Source organism: Ictidomys tridecemlineatus, chromosome 2, assembly GCF_052094955.1.
Source record: "Ictidomys tridecemlineatus isolate mIctTri1 chromosome 2, mIctTri1.hap1, whole genome shotgun sequence".
Classification (NCBI taxonomy): Eukaryota; Metazoa; Chordata; class Mammalia; order Rodentia; family Sciuridae; genus Ictidomys; species Ictidomys tridecemlineatus.
In genome coordinates, this window is record NC_135478.1 from 219744316 (window position 1) to 219759295 (window position 14980).

The 14980-nt window shown below is 50.4% G+C and overlaps 1 protein-coding gene across 2 annotated transcripts; it reads right to left on the reverse strand.

The window, feature by feature from the left end:
* Window position 1: 1 nt before the first annotated feature.
* Trpv6 (transient receptor potential cation channel subfamily V member 6) lies at window positions 2-14705 on the reverse strand. Of its 2 annotated transcripts, XM_005326603.4 has the most exons (15): window positions 14329-14705; window positions 6682-6779; window positions 6413-6535; window positions 5912-6049; window positions 5503-5601; window positions 5210-5382; window positions 4592-4738; window positions 4298-4510; window positions 3913-3999; window positions 3738-3814; window positions 3337-3502; window positions 2919-2985; window positions 2266-2534; window positions 1104-1210; window positions 2-732 (listed from the first exon to the last, which is right to left on the reverse strand). In XM_005326603.4, the coding sequence occupies exons 1-15, from the start codon at window positions 14454-14456 to the stop codon at window positions 441-443; spliced, it is 2184 nt and encodes a 727-aa protein (XP_005326660.1). In that variant the 5' UTR covers window positions 14457-14705; the 3' UTR covers window positions 2-440. The 2 variants fall into 2 exon arrangements, with proteins under 2 accessions (XP_005326660.1, XP_040147268.1); XM_040291334.2 differs by lacking the exons at window positions 6682-6779; window positions 14329-14705 and having other exon boundaries at window positions 5912-6044; window positions 6413-6537.
* Window positions 14706-14980: the final 275 nt, after the last annotated feature.

Here is a 14980-nt window from a genome sequence, read left to right on the forward strand (position 1 = left end):
ACAGGGAGCAGGAAATGACTTTATTGGAAGGTGGTGAGACTCAGCCCAGCTTTTTCACTCCTAGAGAGGTGCCTGTCTCCCTCTCCCGGGCACCTTTCCATAAACCCAGCGCTTCCCCCTTCAACTGTCTGGAGCACCCTGGAAAGGGCTCTCTCCCTTCCTACTTATTACACAGGGGTGGAGACAGGTGCCTGAGAAGGCAAACCTGTCCTTAAAGTGCTCTGACGTGCAGTGGGACTTCCGCAAGAGAAGGAGGAAGGACCGTCGCCTCAGCTTCTCTTTGCCCAGCTCCAGGCATCCTGGAGGCCTGGAGCAGTAATTCCCCAAGTGCTTAGCGTTCATGGTCTGCCCCTTTCCCCCTTGGACCTGGGAGATGAGACCCCTCGGTTCTTGTTGGTGTTGCCCTGTTTGGTTTCCGTGCTCGCAGTGGGCGTGAGCGCTCAGATCTGGTATTCCCAGCCCTCCCCGTCCTCCAGGCCCTGGTTGATCATCCCCCGCAGGTCCCTCCGCAGGGTCCCTTGTCGGAGCCTTTCCCAGTTGATGCTGCTCCGGGAGGTGCTTCGAGACACGGAGGGTGTAGGAAAGGACAGGTGGGGGCCCAAGGGACGGCACCGCTCTGGTTTTCCCCCTGAGTCTTTGTCCAAGCCCTCAGAGCAGAGGACTTCCTGCGGCTGGAAGGCCTGTGCGTAGCGACGGATTCGCTGCCGGTTGAGATCCTGCCTGTCTTCCACTCTGTGGAGTGCAGGAGCAGGACGTGAGGGGGAGCAGGAGCCGAAGAAGAGAGGCAAGGCCAATGCCTCTCTCCTATCCACCTGCTTCCCAGCCCCACCACTATTGGCCTTTACCCTCTGCAACTGTCATGGGCATGGGACACCTGGCCCTCCGCAGCCAGGGCCCAGGAAATAGCCGGCTCTGGTCCACCAGCTCTTAGGATGCTCCTGATGGGGCCACTTTCTCAGGAGTCATGATCCAGTCAGTGGATATGGGGCCTAGGGGACACCCCAGGTCTCCATGGGGCCCTTGGGAGCCAGAGGTTGTCTGAGCCAAGGGGTCCCCTGCAAAAGTGGTTGCTCAGGGGACGCCTACCCAGCACCATGACTTACCGCAGGAACCAGCGGTCCCCCAGCCCGTACTCGCTCCCGCAGATCCCGGAGCGAGGCCACAGGCAGCGAGGCAATTTCCGCTCCAGCATCACCGTGGTGGCTACCACCTGCATGTGAGGACAAAGGGGAGAGTCAGAAAGGAGCCCAGGTACAGACCAGGCAATGTAGATTGAGAAGAATGGGGGAAGAAGGGCAGGCCCAGCAGAGACGAGTTTTACAACAGCCAGGAAACTCAGCTCATGGCTTCCCAGAAGGGTGAGCCACACCCCTGATCTGGAATGGTGGTTTGAACTCTGTTGAGCCTCTTCTGAGGAAGAGTTTGATGGGACTTGAGCCCCACACATCTTCATCCAATAATGTGACGTTCGTGGCAAAGCCAGGCAGAGTGAAGCTGGGATGTGGAGATTCTCCTTAGAAGGAGAGACCTTTTCCAAGGAGGATAGGGAGAGGAGGGAAGTAAACAGAAAGGAGTCTTCAGGGCCTCAGAATAACCTGACCCCACATAATGGCCACTTATAGACGTAAATACCTACTTGCAAATCTAGTATCAGTACATTTTCAAGGAGAAAATATTTCCCGGAGCAAATCTCATTTAGTCAGCTTAGGTTTCACTGTTTTCATAGTTAAATGCCTTCTAGTGTTTGGAATTTCCATTTTTATTTTGCTGAAATTATCTTTGTTGATCTCAATTCTCTTCTAAGTATATTTTTAAATGGGGATTTGATTCATCTAATTGTCTTATGCCCATCTTCATCATATGGCTGAAGATAGGTTCTTATTTTTAACACTTCCATTTTTTCTGGGTCAGATTTTGCAGACTTAAATATTGTCAAGAAAATTTGAAACTTCCATTCTCACTTGGAAGCAAAATTGACTGAATGTAGTTTTGGCCACTGTCAGCTTTGATTCCTGTTGAGTATTCTAGAAGAGATTTAAGGTTTTCAGTATCGGGAAAACAATGAGGAATTCTTTCCGGAGAGTCCAGTATTTCTCTATGGTATTGCTAATCCAATTCTTCTGCACACTTGGCATTGTTTTGCTTACTGTGCAATAATTATCCAACACACATAGGGCCAGAATACCTGCTTCTACCTGAGCATAGGCATTTCTTGGGCAGGAAGAGGATGACTTACAAGAACCTACCCAGCCACTGGGAGCTCACCTGAGCCCTCCAGAGCTCATCCCTCTCATGAGCCACTCGCCAGTGAGTGTCGCCCATCATGGCGATGAGGAGGTTGAGCATGAGCAGCGTGGCGATGATGGCAAAGGCAGCGTAGGTGATGCTGTACATGAAGGGCAGATCCACGTCATAGTTGGCAGGACCATCAATGATGGTGAGGAACAGCTCGAAGGTGCTGAACAGTGCCATGGGGTAATCATAGAAATGGCCCAGCTCGTCGGGATCCTCTGTCTGGAAGATGATATAGAAGGCTGCTCCACCCAAGGGGGTGAGAGTTACCATGGCAACTGTATCATGACCAGCCCACAGCCAGCTCATTGCTGCACATTGCCTTCCTATTCCCTTCATCTCCAGGATCACCATCTCAGCCCACAACTCTCCTTTTTTCCAGGTTCTTTTGTTCCACATTTTCTACAAGATTCAGCCTCCTGATCCCAAGAGCCATTTTCCCGAGACTCCCAATTTTCCCTTACCTCTGAGGGATATCGCATCCTCAGACATTGCCCGGCCTCCTTTGACTTTTGCCTTCCCCCCCTCCTTCCTTCCCTCCCTCAAGTTTAGCCAGAGGCATTCCATACCCTGTAGGTCCCCCCAACCCCTTCCTCCATGGCCCCCATTTTGGATAGGCAATTTACCTGAAGCGAAGCCCAGGATGACCACAACCATCAGCCAGCAGAACCGCATCAGGTCACCAAAAATCATCTAAAAGGGGATGAGACAAAGAGAACATCACACGTTCTCTTAGCAGTTGCTCCATCCAGAGCTAGCAGGTCTAGCACCAGTTATTCTAACAGCTCCATGCCCCAAGATACAGGTCAGCACACCATAACCTGCAGGTCAAATCTACCTGGCCTGTTGTGGCTTTTGAATGGTTTTAATATTGGATGGATGAATGGTTTCAACATTTTTAAGGGATTGTTTTTTTAAAGTAAAGAAGAATATGCAACAGGTACCATGTATGGTTTACAAAACCTGAAGTATTGAGTATTTGGCCCTCTACAAAAGCTTGGTTCTGGGACCTCTCTCTAGGAAGCATGGGGGGAAAGCACTGACCTTCTGGATCATGATGGTGAAAGGGCCCAGCATCTGGAATCCTCGGGCAAAATACATGACATTGCACCAGCCCAGTACCAGGGCAAAGGACATGGGTACCACCTCCCCATCTGCATTGGTGAGCCGCATCACCATGGTCACCAGCACCATGAACGCATAGGTGACGCTAGGAGGAGAGCAGTAAGGGAGGTGATGAGTAGAGGGCTGGGATTATACAAGCCACCAGGCAGCAAGGGTGTAACTGGGACAGTCCCCACACATTCAGACTCGGCCTGTGCACACATTGGGACACACATCCCTGGAGAAGGATGTCTGGAGTTAAGATTAGAAAGTCAGGGATCCAGGGAAGGAAACTGGAGCCCTAAGAGGAAAGGGATGGGAGTGAGAGATCCGAGACTCACATGATGACATGGAACGGTCCGCCAAGGATGGTCTGTCCGAAGAAGCGAGTGACACCAAACCTGAAGATATCTGGTATCTGAAGAGAAGTTGGGGAGACACAAAGGCACTTGAAGACCTGCATTAGGCTGGATCCCTGGGACAACAGCTTCACTGTGGATTGCATCCACACCTCACCTCTACCAGCAGGATGATCACAGCGCCAATGACGGTCACCAGTTCCCCCACCAACCGGAGGTCATCTTTGGGGGTCACATAGGCCTCCTGAGGGGAGAAAAAGATGGCTCAGAGCATCCAGGGCTCTCATGCATCTGTTCTGTCTTTCCTGGAGCCTACAGCCACAAGCCCAGACCTTTCTAACCCCTTAGGTCTGGTTAGTCTCAGGCTGCTCCTAGAGTGTGTGTGTGTGTGTGTTTCTATGTGTGTGTGCTTTGACTCTGGACCCATATATCAGACATGTGAGGGGAGAAATGTGGATTTGAGAACAGGGCAGTGGGACCAAACTGAGAAAGAGCAGAGAGCAGCATCCTGCCCTGTTAGTCCTCCACTCCTGGGGGATCACCTGGAAGAGCTTCTGCTGGAGGAGGGTGTTGTCCCGGGGGTTGGTGCGGTTAGTGGTCCTGGGCTTGAGGGGGCGGTAGACACAGCACATGGTAAAGCAGATGATGTACAGTAGGTAGATGGCACCCAGCACGCAGAAGTAGGGCCGCCCATACCTCTTCCACTTGAGGCTCACCAGCTCCTTCACTGGAGTCTGGTCCAGGATATGGCGAGCCTGCAGCAGAAAGAGTAGAACAGGTGACTCTGAGACCCTGGCACATCCTCCCGGCCACCTCTGCTGGGGAGACCCCCATACCTCCCGCTTCTTGGTGGTGACAATAAGTTCTAGCAGGGATTGCTCATCCCCTGAAGAGTCGATCTCTGTGAGGTCGTAGAGGGTGGAGGTCAGGGGCCCGTATGTCCACTGGATGTGCTTCCTCTTCTGCATCAGGTGCTGGAACATCTGAGGGAAGGTGGAGAGCATCAGGAGCTGCAGGCAGAGGGCATGCCATAAAGGGTGGAGCAGGAGCACATCCAGGAGGAGAGCAGCCCTGGAGAGGGCAGTGGCCCTAATTTAAGAGGCAGCATCAGCCATGTTCACTCTGATGTCAAATTCATCTTCCTTCCCCATGACTCTCTCCAGAGCTCAGGAAGGAAGAGGAGAGAAGGGAAGCTGCTCTGGGTAGGATACATGGCCCCGGGCATTACAGACACCAAGCCTGGATCTAGATTAAATTCCCAATACTCAGGTCAGAGAAAGTGGGCAGGAAATGGAACAGGAACAAGAAAGATAAAAATCAGGAGGAAAACCCCAATCTGAGCTGGCAAAGGGACCCAGGCATCAGGAATGGGCATTAACATCTGTTTCCTCCCAGGGCAGCAAAGTAGGATATGGGTCACTAGAGAGGCACCTTAGGGCTGGGGAGCCTCTCACCACAGTGTTGCCCTCTACTCCAGCCAGCTTGAAGGGGGTGAGGCCCTGGTGATTGGGCACGAGCTCCAGGGGCTGCAGGTGGTCCCCTCCATCATAGGACAGCAGCAGGTTATACATCTGGCAGGCAAAGGTTTTGTTGGGCTGCAGGATGAGGATGTGCAGCACTGTGTTTCCTGGGGAGGACACGGGCTGGCATGTGGACACAGGTCTAAAGGACCCCGTGGTCCCCCCCCCCCGGTCCTCCCTCACACCCCCAGCCACATCCCAGCACCCCCTCCCATCTCAGCTCTTACCCAGAGAGTCCTGGGCCCGAATGTCAGCTCCATGCTCAATGAGCAGCCGCACAATCTCCTCGCTGCCCACGCAGGCAGCAAAGGACAAAGGGTGCTCCCCTGGGGACACAGAGAGATCCATGGCAGGAGACCACAGGGTCACGAGCTGAGAGGGGGCAGTTTCTCCCAGGTGACTGCCTGCTTGTTCCTCGCACATCTCAGCTCAGGGCATAGGGCACTTGTCCAGCAGAACCAGACGAAGGACACTGAAGAGGGTCCTGGGAATTGGCCTGTGGCCTTAAGTCCTGTAAGGGCTGCCCTTCTGCTTCCCCCACAGATGGAGCTGAGGGCAAGGCCCTGCTTAGTCCAGCTCCTTGTCCTCGACCTGGCTCTCCACCTCCCCTTCCTCCCAGCCTGGCCCTGCCCTCACCATAGTAGATGAGGTTGTGGGGACTGCGTTGGAAGGCGGTGCCTGTGGCTCTGGCAGAGACGCTGGCCCCATGGGAAAGCAGGGCGCGCACCAGGTTCACGTTCTGGTTCATGACAGCGATGTGCAGGGCAGTCTGACCTGGCCCAGAGAGAGCCATCAGTCACAAAGTGCCCCCAGTACCCTGAAGAGACCTCACTAGCGAACCCATGGTCTCCTTCCTAAGGGCAGACTGGGATGGAGGACTGGAATTGCTTGGGTGTTCAGGGTTCCCAGGGGACCAAGCTGACCCCCATCTCTTCCTCTTGGCCTCTGGGTTTCAGAAGCCAGGTATTCTAGGAATGTGAGGAAGTCAAGGAAGAAAGGAGAATTCCTGGGAAGGGAATAAAGAGAAGGGATGCTCATATGCTCCCTCTGGTTTCCCCAAATGATCCCTTACAGAGGTAGCTGGAAATATCTCAGTGCACCCCATCTCTTACCCTGGCTGGACCCACGGGCCCTCACCTTCATACAGCTCAGATGTCATGGGCTCAAAGACCAGTTCTGGGGCAGCCTCCATCAGCACCATGGCGGCCTCCAGGTTGTCGTAGAGGGCTGCTATGTGCAGCGCTGTTTCCCCCATGGCTCCTGGCATTTGTAAAGAAAAGAGTCACCTGGATTCTATGGAGCAGACGAGTGGGGACAGTACAGACTGAAGGTCCTGGGCTCTCCTGGGAAGTCCTGTGTCTGGGGCTGACCCAGTAGATGGATGGGTGCTGGGCTCTGATCCTTACCTCTCTGGTGCACCTCACAGGCCTCATACTTGAGCAGCTTGCTCAGAACCTGGACATCATTTTCTTTGGCTGCTAGAAGGAGAGGAGACTCCCAGATCCTACCAGGGAATGGGAGAAGAGAAGTGGTGACAGTGAGCACGCTCAGTGGTGGATCAAGTGGTGAGGCTTTGTCCTTCAGAACCTGTATCTGGGCTGTGATGGACCCCAAGGCCCTTGACCCAGGCAGGTGGGACCATGGCAGAGCAAAGGTCACCTAGTCTTTCTTCACCTGGCCAGTCGGTAGGAGAGGGTCATGACTGGCTGGCCATACCCTGAGTGCCGGACCAGAATGTACAGTGCGTGTTAGTGTTATCTTGCATATCAGGTGAGAGGGGAGGAGTTGTTCTCAGTATGCATTCACCTCCTGACCTGTTTACCTCTGGAGTGGTCCTGGGTTAGCCTCCTGGCTGCCCTGAGATTGCCTTCAGGATAAGCCTTGTTTTGCATGGACTAGGGGTACAAGAAGTTCCTCCCTCATGTTTGTGGAGGAAGTCAACATGCAGAGGCTAACCAGTTTTTTCCTGTTGTGATGCTCTGCCTATTTGACCTTCTCAGAAATTCCTTTTATTCTAGCTTTTTCCTCCTCCTGAGGGTAGCATCTTTGGGGTTCAGTCCAAAAGTGAGAGCTGCTTGTTTGTAAAGGCCTGACACACACACACACTCACTCTCTCTCTCTCTCTCTCTCTCTCTCTCTCTCTCTCTCTCTCTCTCTTCCTGTCTCTCTTCTTTCTTCTCACGTGTTATTTTTATGCCGTTTCTTCTTAAAGAAATCATTAGCATCTTATGAGCACTGATAAGAAATATGAACTCTCAGGCCCACCCTTGGACCTGGAAAACCAGGGTCTGTAATTTAAGAAAATTCCAACTGATTCTTGTGCATATTAAAATTTTGAGGAGCATCACTCAAGTTAGTAGCTATTTGAGTATGCTCCGTGCATGCAAATTACCAAAGGTGATGGATCTAGGCATGCTCAGGAAACTCCACTTTCAAACAGCACACACTAGAGCTTAGCACTTGTAAAAATATAAACTATGGCCAGCAATGATAGATGCAGAGAAGCTGGAAAATCTAATTAGTAGGGTTCATTCATTGAATGCCATGCAGGTTTGAATGTCCCCATTCTTTCCTTTTGTTCTTTTTGGGCTTCCCTGATTTTGGATTCATAGGATCTTTTTTAAAATTTTGTATTTTCTTGTCCTTAGTCTTTCCTTTTTTATTATATCTGCTTTTCACTTGCTTTAGGGGAAAATTATCTTCTATGACTCTCCAGATTTCTCTAGTGTTATTCTGACAATGAACTAAAAATCTCATCAGATCACAACTTTTTCCAACTAAGACATATGGATCACCTTCTATCCAATTTTCTCCCTCAGCCTTGAGACATTTGGTCTTTCTATAGGAGTGAATGAAATAATCCTATTTATTTATATGTGGCCAATTACGTGATATACGAAAACAAACAAACAGAAAACATCAACTGGAGTTCTTATTCTGAAGTGCCAGCAGTGTAATTACAAGAAACCTACTGTGAAACCGGGGTTGGGAGGGTAATCCAGAAGAGGAGAAATGACTTGGACATCTCCCCAGCCATAGCTCCTTCTTCCCCTCCAGGCCACATGGGCAGCCACCAGGCTGGTCACTCCAACATCCAAGTTCCATCTCCATTCATTCCTTTCCTTTTTGCTCCTGCTAACCTTCATTAAGTCACGTCCTCATTCTCTAGCCCAAGATTAGCAAAATATTCTCCTAACTAGTGCCCCTGCAACCTACATACCCCTAATCCCTTCTTCCGGAGGCTGCCAAGACAACCTTTCTAAATGCCACCTGCAATCACAGCTTATCATATTAGGATGGGTCCCTCAGTGCCCAAGGAGAGGGAACACAGAGGTCCTTTACGGTCTTTGTACAACTATTTTTCCATTTGCTGCTCCTCCCACTCACTCCTTCCACCCTGCGTTTTGGTCTCACCACACACGTCTCAGCTCCGCAGAGCACATGGATTTCCCTATGCCTGCGCCCACAGGGCTCCCACCTCCTAGAATTGACTGCAGGGCCCTGAATTGTTCATTGTCTATTCTGCACTGCGCTGCTGGGGGAGAAGTTGAGAATGCAGTGGGCGCTCACCAGAGCTAGCTGTGCAATGGATGAATCCCTAGCAGGGCCAAAAAGGTGGCCTGATTTTACTGCCCCTCCTTATTTTCTCTAGTAGCCATCCCCTGAGCCAGCCTTAAGCAAACATATATCTAAATGAAAAACAGTATGCTTGGCATGCAAAAATAGCTGCAGAAAAGCTTCCGACACCTCCTTCCCCATCACCACCACCCCTCCGGCCATTTGCCCAAACTCCTCTTCTGTAGATATTCAGAACCTGCACTAGAACGGGGCACACTCACATATACACACCCTCCCCAGCATATTCTTTACTCTCTCCTTTGGCTTTACTTTTATTCCCGCATCTCATTCTTTGGGTTGTAATTAGCATCTGTCTATTCCTAGACCCAAGGAAAGGGCCCTATTCATCTCTGAAGCCTGCAGATGTCCCCCCTCAAGCCTCCAATCCCTATATCTTCCTTTTCTTGCTTCTGTAGATATTCTAGTGGGACTGGAGAGAACCTAGGTTTGCCAGATTTGTAAAGTAAAACTACAAGATGCTCAGTTAATTTTTAATTTTACATCCATAACTGTTTTTTTAAATATATATCCCAAGCAATATTTGTGATACTCTAACACTAATAATTTACTCTTTGTTAATCTGAGATTCATCTTGAACTGGGTATCCTGGATTTTATCTGATAACCTAACCAGAGCACATTCTGGGTGAAGAAACAACTTATAATCCAACCCAGCAAAGTTTTTTTGAAAATCGCCTCTTCTGGTTGCAAACTCCAGAATCCAACAAAAAGTTGGGTAGGCGTGTGAATGGGTTCCATGGTATCAGGGAGAAACATTACTTGTAATAATAAAATGGGGCCACCAGGGGACAGCAGAGAAAGCCCAAGTTCTGGTTCTTGGTAGTGCGGAGGCAGACCCCCAAATCTCTGAGGATCCTCAGGCTCCATAAGGAATGTGCAAAGAGCATCAAAGATGCTTGTAGATTCTCCAATGGCAGCCCATCAGAGGAGTTTAGATCACTACTGAGGGACAGGGGTGTGCTCCTGGCAGAGGGAAGGGATGCTACTAAACATCCCGTACAGGATGGCACCCACCAGAGAGCTACCCTGCCCCAAATGTTAATCATGCCAAGGTGGAGAAACTCTGACTTCCAGGTACAAGTGTTCATGATCTATTTTAAAAAGAAAAAAAGGATTCTTCACACGAAAGAGAATTAGAAATTTGCCATACATACAGATCATGAAATACTCAACTAAGGAGGAAACAAAAAGATGAAGCCATTTAAGCTCCCACTGGTTAAGTAGCAAAAAGAATTATAGAGCAAATCTGAAATTATCCCACTAGGAAAGGTGTTTTCAGGTCCTAGAATTTTTTGTTTTACTGTTCAATTAATTATGAAATTGAAGTCTACATTCAATATTGATTATAGAACCCATCTATGGGGTTCCTGGCACAAAACCGGCTCCTTTTTTTTTTTTTTTTTCTGAGAAGACAAGTCAATGATTTTCCACTCAGGCCACCTCTAGGCCACCAAGTAAGGATCTTTGACTTCCCTCCTCTCTGCCCCTGGACCCCACACTCCTCTCTTGGTTCTCATGTACTTAAATATCTGTGTGTTCCCTGTACACAAGTCAAGTTTTGTTTTTAGTGCTGGGGAAAACAGCAGAATACAGACATTCTTGAGGAAAAGCTCAAATCAGAAGATTAAGATTAGAAAGTCCCCAGAAATTGAGTCTAATCTGTTCATGTGACAGAGTCCCAGAGCTCTGATGTGATTTGTCCAACCAAGCCAGAGGAGAGCTGGGATGAGTGCCCCTTTAGCCATTTCTCCATCCCTGTTCCTAATGCTAATAAGGGTTGGAAGAAGGATCAGAGACCACAGAGGGGACCATGAGGAGACCCATCAATCCCATAGGTTTCTCCCCAAACACCCTCTCAGATGAAGGTGCCTTCATGATGGAGATGGGAATGATACACAGTATGGTTGGACACACCTTCTGGTAGATTCTGTCCTGTTCTGCTAGGAGGAAGTTCATAGCCTCTCTGATGCTTGTGATCTTGAGGAGTTGCCCTATATTGCTATGTATTTTTTTTTTAATCACAATAATCCCACTTGTTAAACACACCATTCAGTTTCCAAAGCAATATATCTCTTTTGCTCATTATCACCCTTTAGCATGATGGGGGTAATTCTCCCATTTTTCAAAAAAGTAAACTGAGGCAGCATGGCCAATCATTGCCAGAAGATTACACAGGGTTAAAAGGCAGAAAGCTTGGCCAAGAACATAGCCCCAGGCTCTTACCACTAAATTATGTGGTTCTTCAAGTTTTATGGCTCCTCCTGGTTTTTCTTGGGAGGTGGGGGGTATGCCTCGGGCGGTGACCACAGAGGAAGAAGAGAGCAGTCATGTGTGGGAAGCAATATTCACTAAGCACTTGTGGGTCCTCCCTCCAGCTGAGGCTCCTGGCAATGAGATGAGGAAGCCAAAATCTGCGGAAAGTGGCTCTTTCGAGACTTGGAGCCTGGCCATCTTTTTAACTACCACGATGCCTTCATGTAAGTAGACATGCAAGTCGATGAGTGTGTGTTTGTTGAGGCAGGAGTGAGTGGAGCATGGGGCGTGTCAGAGCTTAGTGTTCTCAGACACTTCAGTTCACCTATATTCATCCATGTACCTACATAACTGTAGAAAACTACAGAGAACCTTCCAGTATACCTGCCTTTGCTCCTGGAGAGAAGGTGCCAGCATGGGAGGGACTAGAGTCATTTGGGGCAGCCTCTGACTGCTCTCAGCTGAAATCAGATATGGCAGCTTCCTCCTCTGTGCTCCCTTTGCACTGGTCTGTCCCCTTCTGGTGACCTTCACCAAGCTCATCTTTAACCACATCCAGTCATCCCTCCCGTCTGGGAAGGGGATTGCACAGGACTTCCACAGCTATGGGAATGCTCAGATGCTCAGGTCCTTTATATACAGTGGTGTGGTGTTTGCCTATAATTTACACACATCTCTAGATGGCTTGTGAGACCCAATTCAACGTGAACGCTGTGTAAATAGTTGTTACCGTATTGTTTAGGAAATAACAACACGACCATCGTGTGCTTAACCACACAGCACATGTCAGCAACAACAGAACTTTTAAAAAATTCTTTCCTCTCCAAGGTTTGGTTGAATTTGCTGAAGCAAGGGCTGGGAATATAACTTGGTGGGAAGAACACTCGTCTAGCATGAGCAAGGCCCTGGGTTCCATCCTAGCACCACAGACAAAAAAAAGAAAAAGTGATTGAATCTGTAGGTGCAGAGGGCCTAGTGTATATGCATTTGGGTACATTTTCCCCCTCAGAACGTAAGCCCTTGAGAGTAGGAATGTGTCCTATCCATTTTCCAAACCTAGTGAAGTGTCGTACGCTCAAATGTTGAATGCAATGATAATCAAGAAGTGAAAAAGTTTGAGCCAGAGGGAGAGGTGATCTGGAAGAAATGGGAGAGAGTTGAGAAGTCAACTTGGACCCCAACAACGTGGATATAAGTAGGAGACTGTCTGATGAAGACCCAAGCAAGAGACCTTCTCACTGGACCATCCATGGAACCACACCTGACTCCACTCTGAAGTTCCCCTCCAAGTCCCCCTCAGCACACATTCTGACTCACCTCTTCCTCCCTCATGGGCCCTGGGCCTGCCTCACTCCTACAGGGACGTGAGGCCCTACCTCCTCAGCCTGAATCTGAGATTACACGAGACAAGGTAGGAGCTGGAAGCTATTCAGTTCCAGGTTCTCAGTCCATTGTTTTTTCCCCTCTCTCCTCAGCTCAACCTTCACCTCTCCATACTGACCTTATTTGCATGGCCATCCCATGATTTTCCAATTACCAGTGTGTCTTCCTTTGTCTAGTTAACCACACAGACTAGGAAAGTCCCCTTCCAGAAAACTTCAGCTCCCTTTGGGAATTGCCACCCAAAGAGGAGCCATTATTATGGACACCTGGTGTTTAGAGGTAGAGGGCAAGAAACAGAAACGGATGCAGAGGTCAGGGAATGGAGGAGAGCCCCAGATGATGGCAGAATGGGCCCACTAGTTGGTCTTAGGAAGAACTGGAGGCAGATAAGACTGGGAAGAACCTATGCTCAGCCTGGACCGGGATGCTCCAGTCCAAATCCCTTACAATGTCCTCCCGTCATAGCAGGACACAGGGAAGCTCACCTACCCAGGCCTCTCGGTGCTCTGTGCCCCCAGCCCTAGGGTCCCAGGAGTGGGAAGAGGATGAGTAGAGCCAGTGACGACCTATTCTCTAACAATGCCATTCTGTTGTCCCAAGACGTCATCAGCCAGACATGTGTCCCAGCCCCCACTCTCCCAGGCCTGGGGGGAGAGAGGTGGGTGGCTGATGTGAGAGACAGGAAGTCACAACTCAAAGAAGGGCACATCCCAGCCCAGAATTCTTGAGCAAAGCAGAGGAAACCCCCAGGCAGCTTTCCAGCCAGCCAAGGCAGACCCCTGCTTTCAGAGACGGAGAAAAACCCCAAGACACAAAACCTTCAGATTTTTCTTGTATGAAGAGACATATTATCTGCCGCATTAGGGGCCCAGGGAAAACCCCAAAGTTCTGAACTTCCTTCTAGCTGTCATCAACTGGGTGGGAGAATCCATTAGAAACCTGGGAGGGGAGACACAGCAGGATGGCTCCAAGATCCTATGGGGATTCTCTTCTCTCCTGCTCCCAACTCCAGCTCTGAGCTGGCACTGGGGGGTGAAGCGTAGGAGTCAAGGGAGTTGAGAGAGGTCTTCAGGACTGGAGGCAACAGTGAGATTTGCTTAGGACTCAAACTCTAGAGCCTCTCAAATCCCCCAACCTGAATGAGAATGTGGGTGAGCCTGGTCCTCTTGCACATCTGGTATTTTGGCCAGGTACCCATTGCCTGCCCCCCCCCCTCCAGTGCCTGGAAGATAGCTCAGCCTTAGTCAAGGTCTGAGATCAATGCGGAGATAACTATTTCACATTTTGTCCTATGTGTGATTACTAGTGATTACTAGTCCCCTTTCGGCTTTACTCATTCGGCCTTGCCCTCATTCCTACATGTATGCATGTGTGCTCTGTGTTTCCACCATAGAGATTGTTTGGGGGGCACAGAGAAGGGAATATATGAAGCTTGACCTGACCCGCTAGCACCTTTGAGGTGAGGGGGCCTGGAATGCCACAAGGCCCAGGGAATTCCCTTTTCCATTAGGGAGGTACTCTCTAAAGGCTCTGGGATTGAATGAGATTGTGAAGGTAATGGACACCTGCGCCCCTGTAGCCACTCCTCTGTGACCTGGCATCCAGACAGGGAGCCCCACAGGCCAAGACTCTAGAGACAAGGTGCGCCCAAGGAGCCGGTTCAGGCTGTGGAGCACCATCTGTGCAGCCGGGGAGGGGGGCCAAGTAAAGACAGGGGTGAAGGGGGCTGACGGGGGTACCAGCCCGGGGCTGGGAAGGGGAGTAGACAGCGAGACTTACCTCTTCTGCTGCAGCAGGTTTTGCTCATCTCGGCTTTGAGCCGAGGACTCCTGTCTGTGGAACCATCTGCAGAACTTGTTCCATAGGCACAGAATTAACCCCTTCTCCTTGGGCAGAGACAACCCCATGGAGTGCAGAAACTGCTCTTTGGGGGGCTGAGGCCAGACCCCGACTGGGCTCGGCCTTGGGGCCACATCAGCAACCCCAAGAGCCGGCCTGCCCTCTCCCTGTAGAGGTCCCGTCTCCTACTTCTCCTTCAAGGCCCTGGGAAGCTCCCTGTGGCCGCCTAGCTGTCTGCAGAGGGCTGGAGTTTGTTACTCTTGGCAGAGCTGGGATTCTGCTGGGCTGGTCTGCCTGGAGCTCCGGCTGGGAGTGAGCTGGAGGGACACTCCCTCTCTCCTCCCAAATTACCTGAGATTTAAAGAGACAGGCCCGCAGTCCTGCCTACCTGGGGGCCTTGCGTCAGTTCCTCTCTTTCTCCACCCTGGGACTCTCTCCCTGCCCCCAGGCCAGTCTCTGCAGGGGAGGCCTTCAAAGAGATTAGAGAGCTCTCCCCTGGACTTTGGGACAACCAGTGACCTGTCTTGGGAAGGCCTGGACAGGTCAGCCTCACCTGAGAAGAGGAGGAGGGCCAGATCCATTCCCAGGATCA

What these genes read in the sequence shown, in the direction of transcription:
- Trpv6 (XM_005326603.4), bottom strand. Translation starts at nt 14,456, where the DNA reads ATGGGGTTGTCTCTGCCCAAGGAGAAGGGGTTAATTCTGTGCCTATGG. An exon ending in GAGTAGAGGGCAACACTGTG is followed by an intron (nt 4,739 to 5,209) that starts GTGAGAGGCTCC and finishes ACCTTCCCTCAG; the next exon opens with ATGTTCCAGCACCTGATGCA. An exon ending in ATGAGCTCTGGAGGGCTCAG is followed by an intron (nt 1,211 to 2,265) that starts GTGAGCTCCCAG and finishes CCTCACATGCAG; the next exon opens with GTGGTAGCCACCACGGTGAT.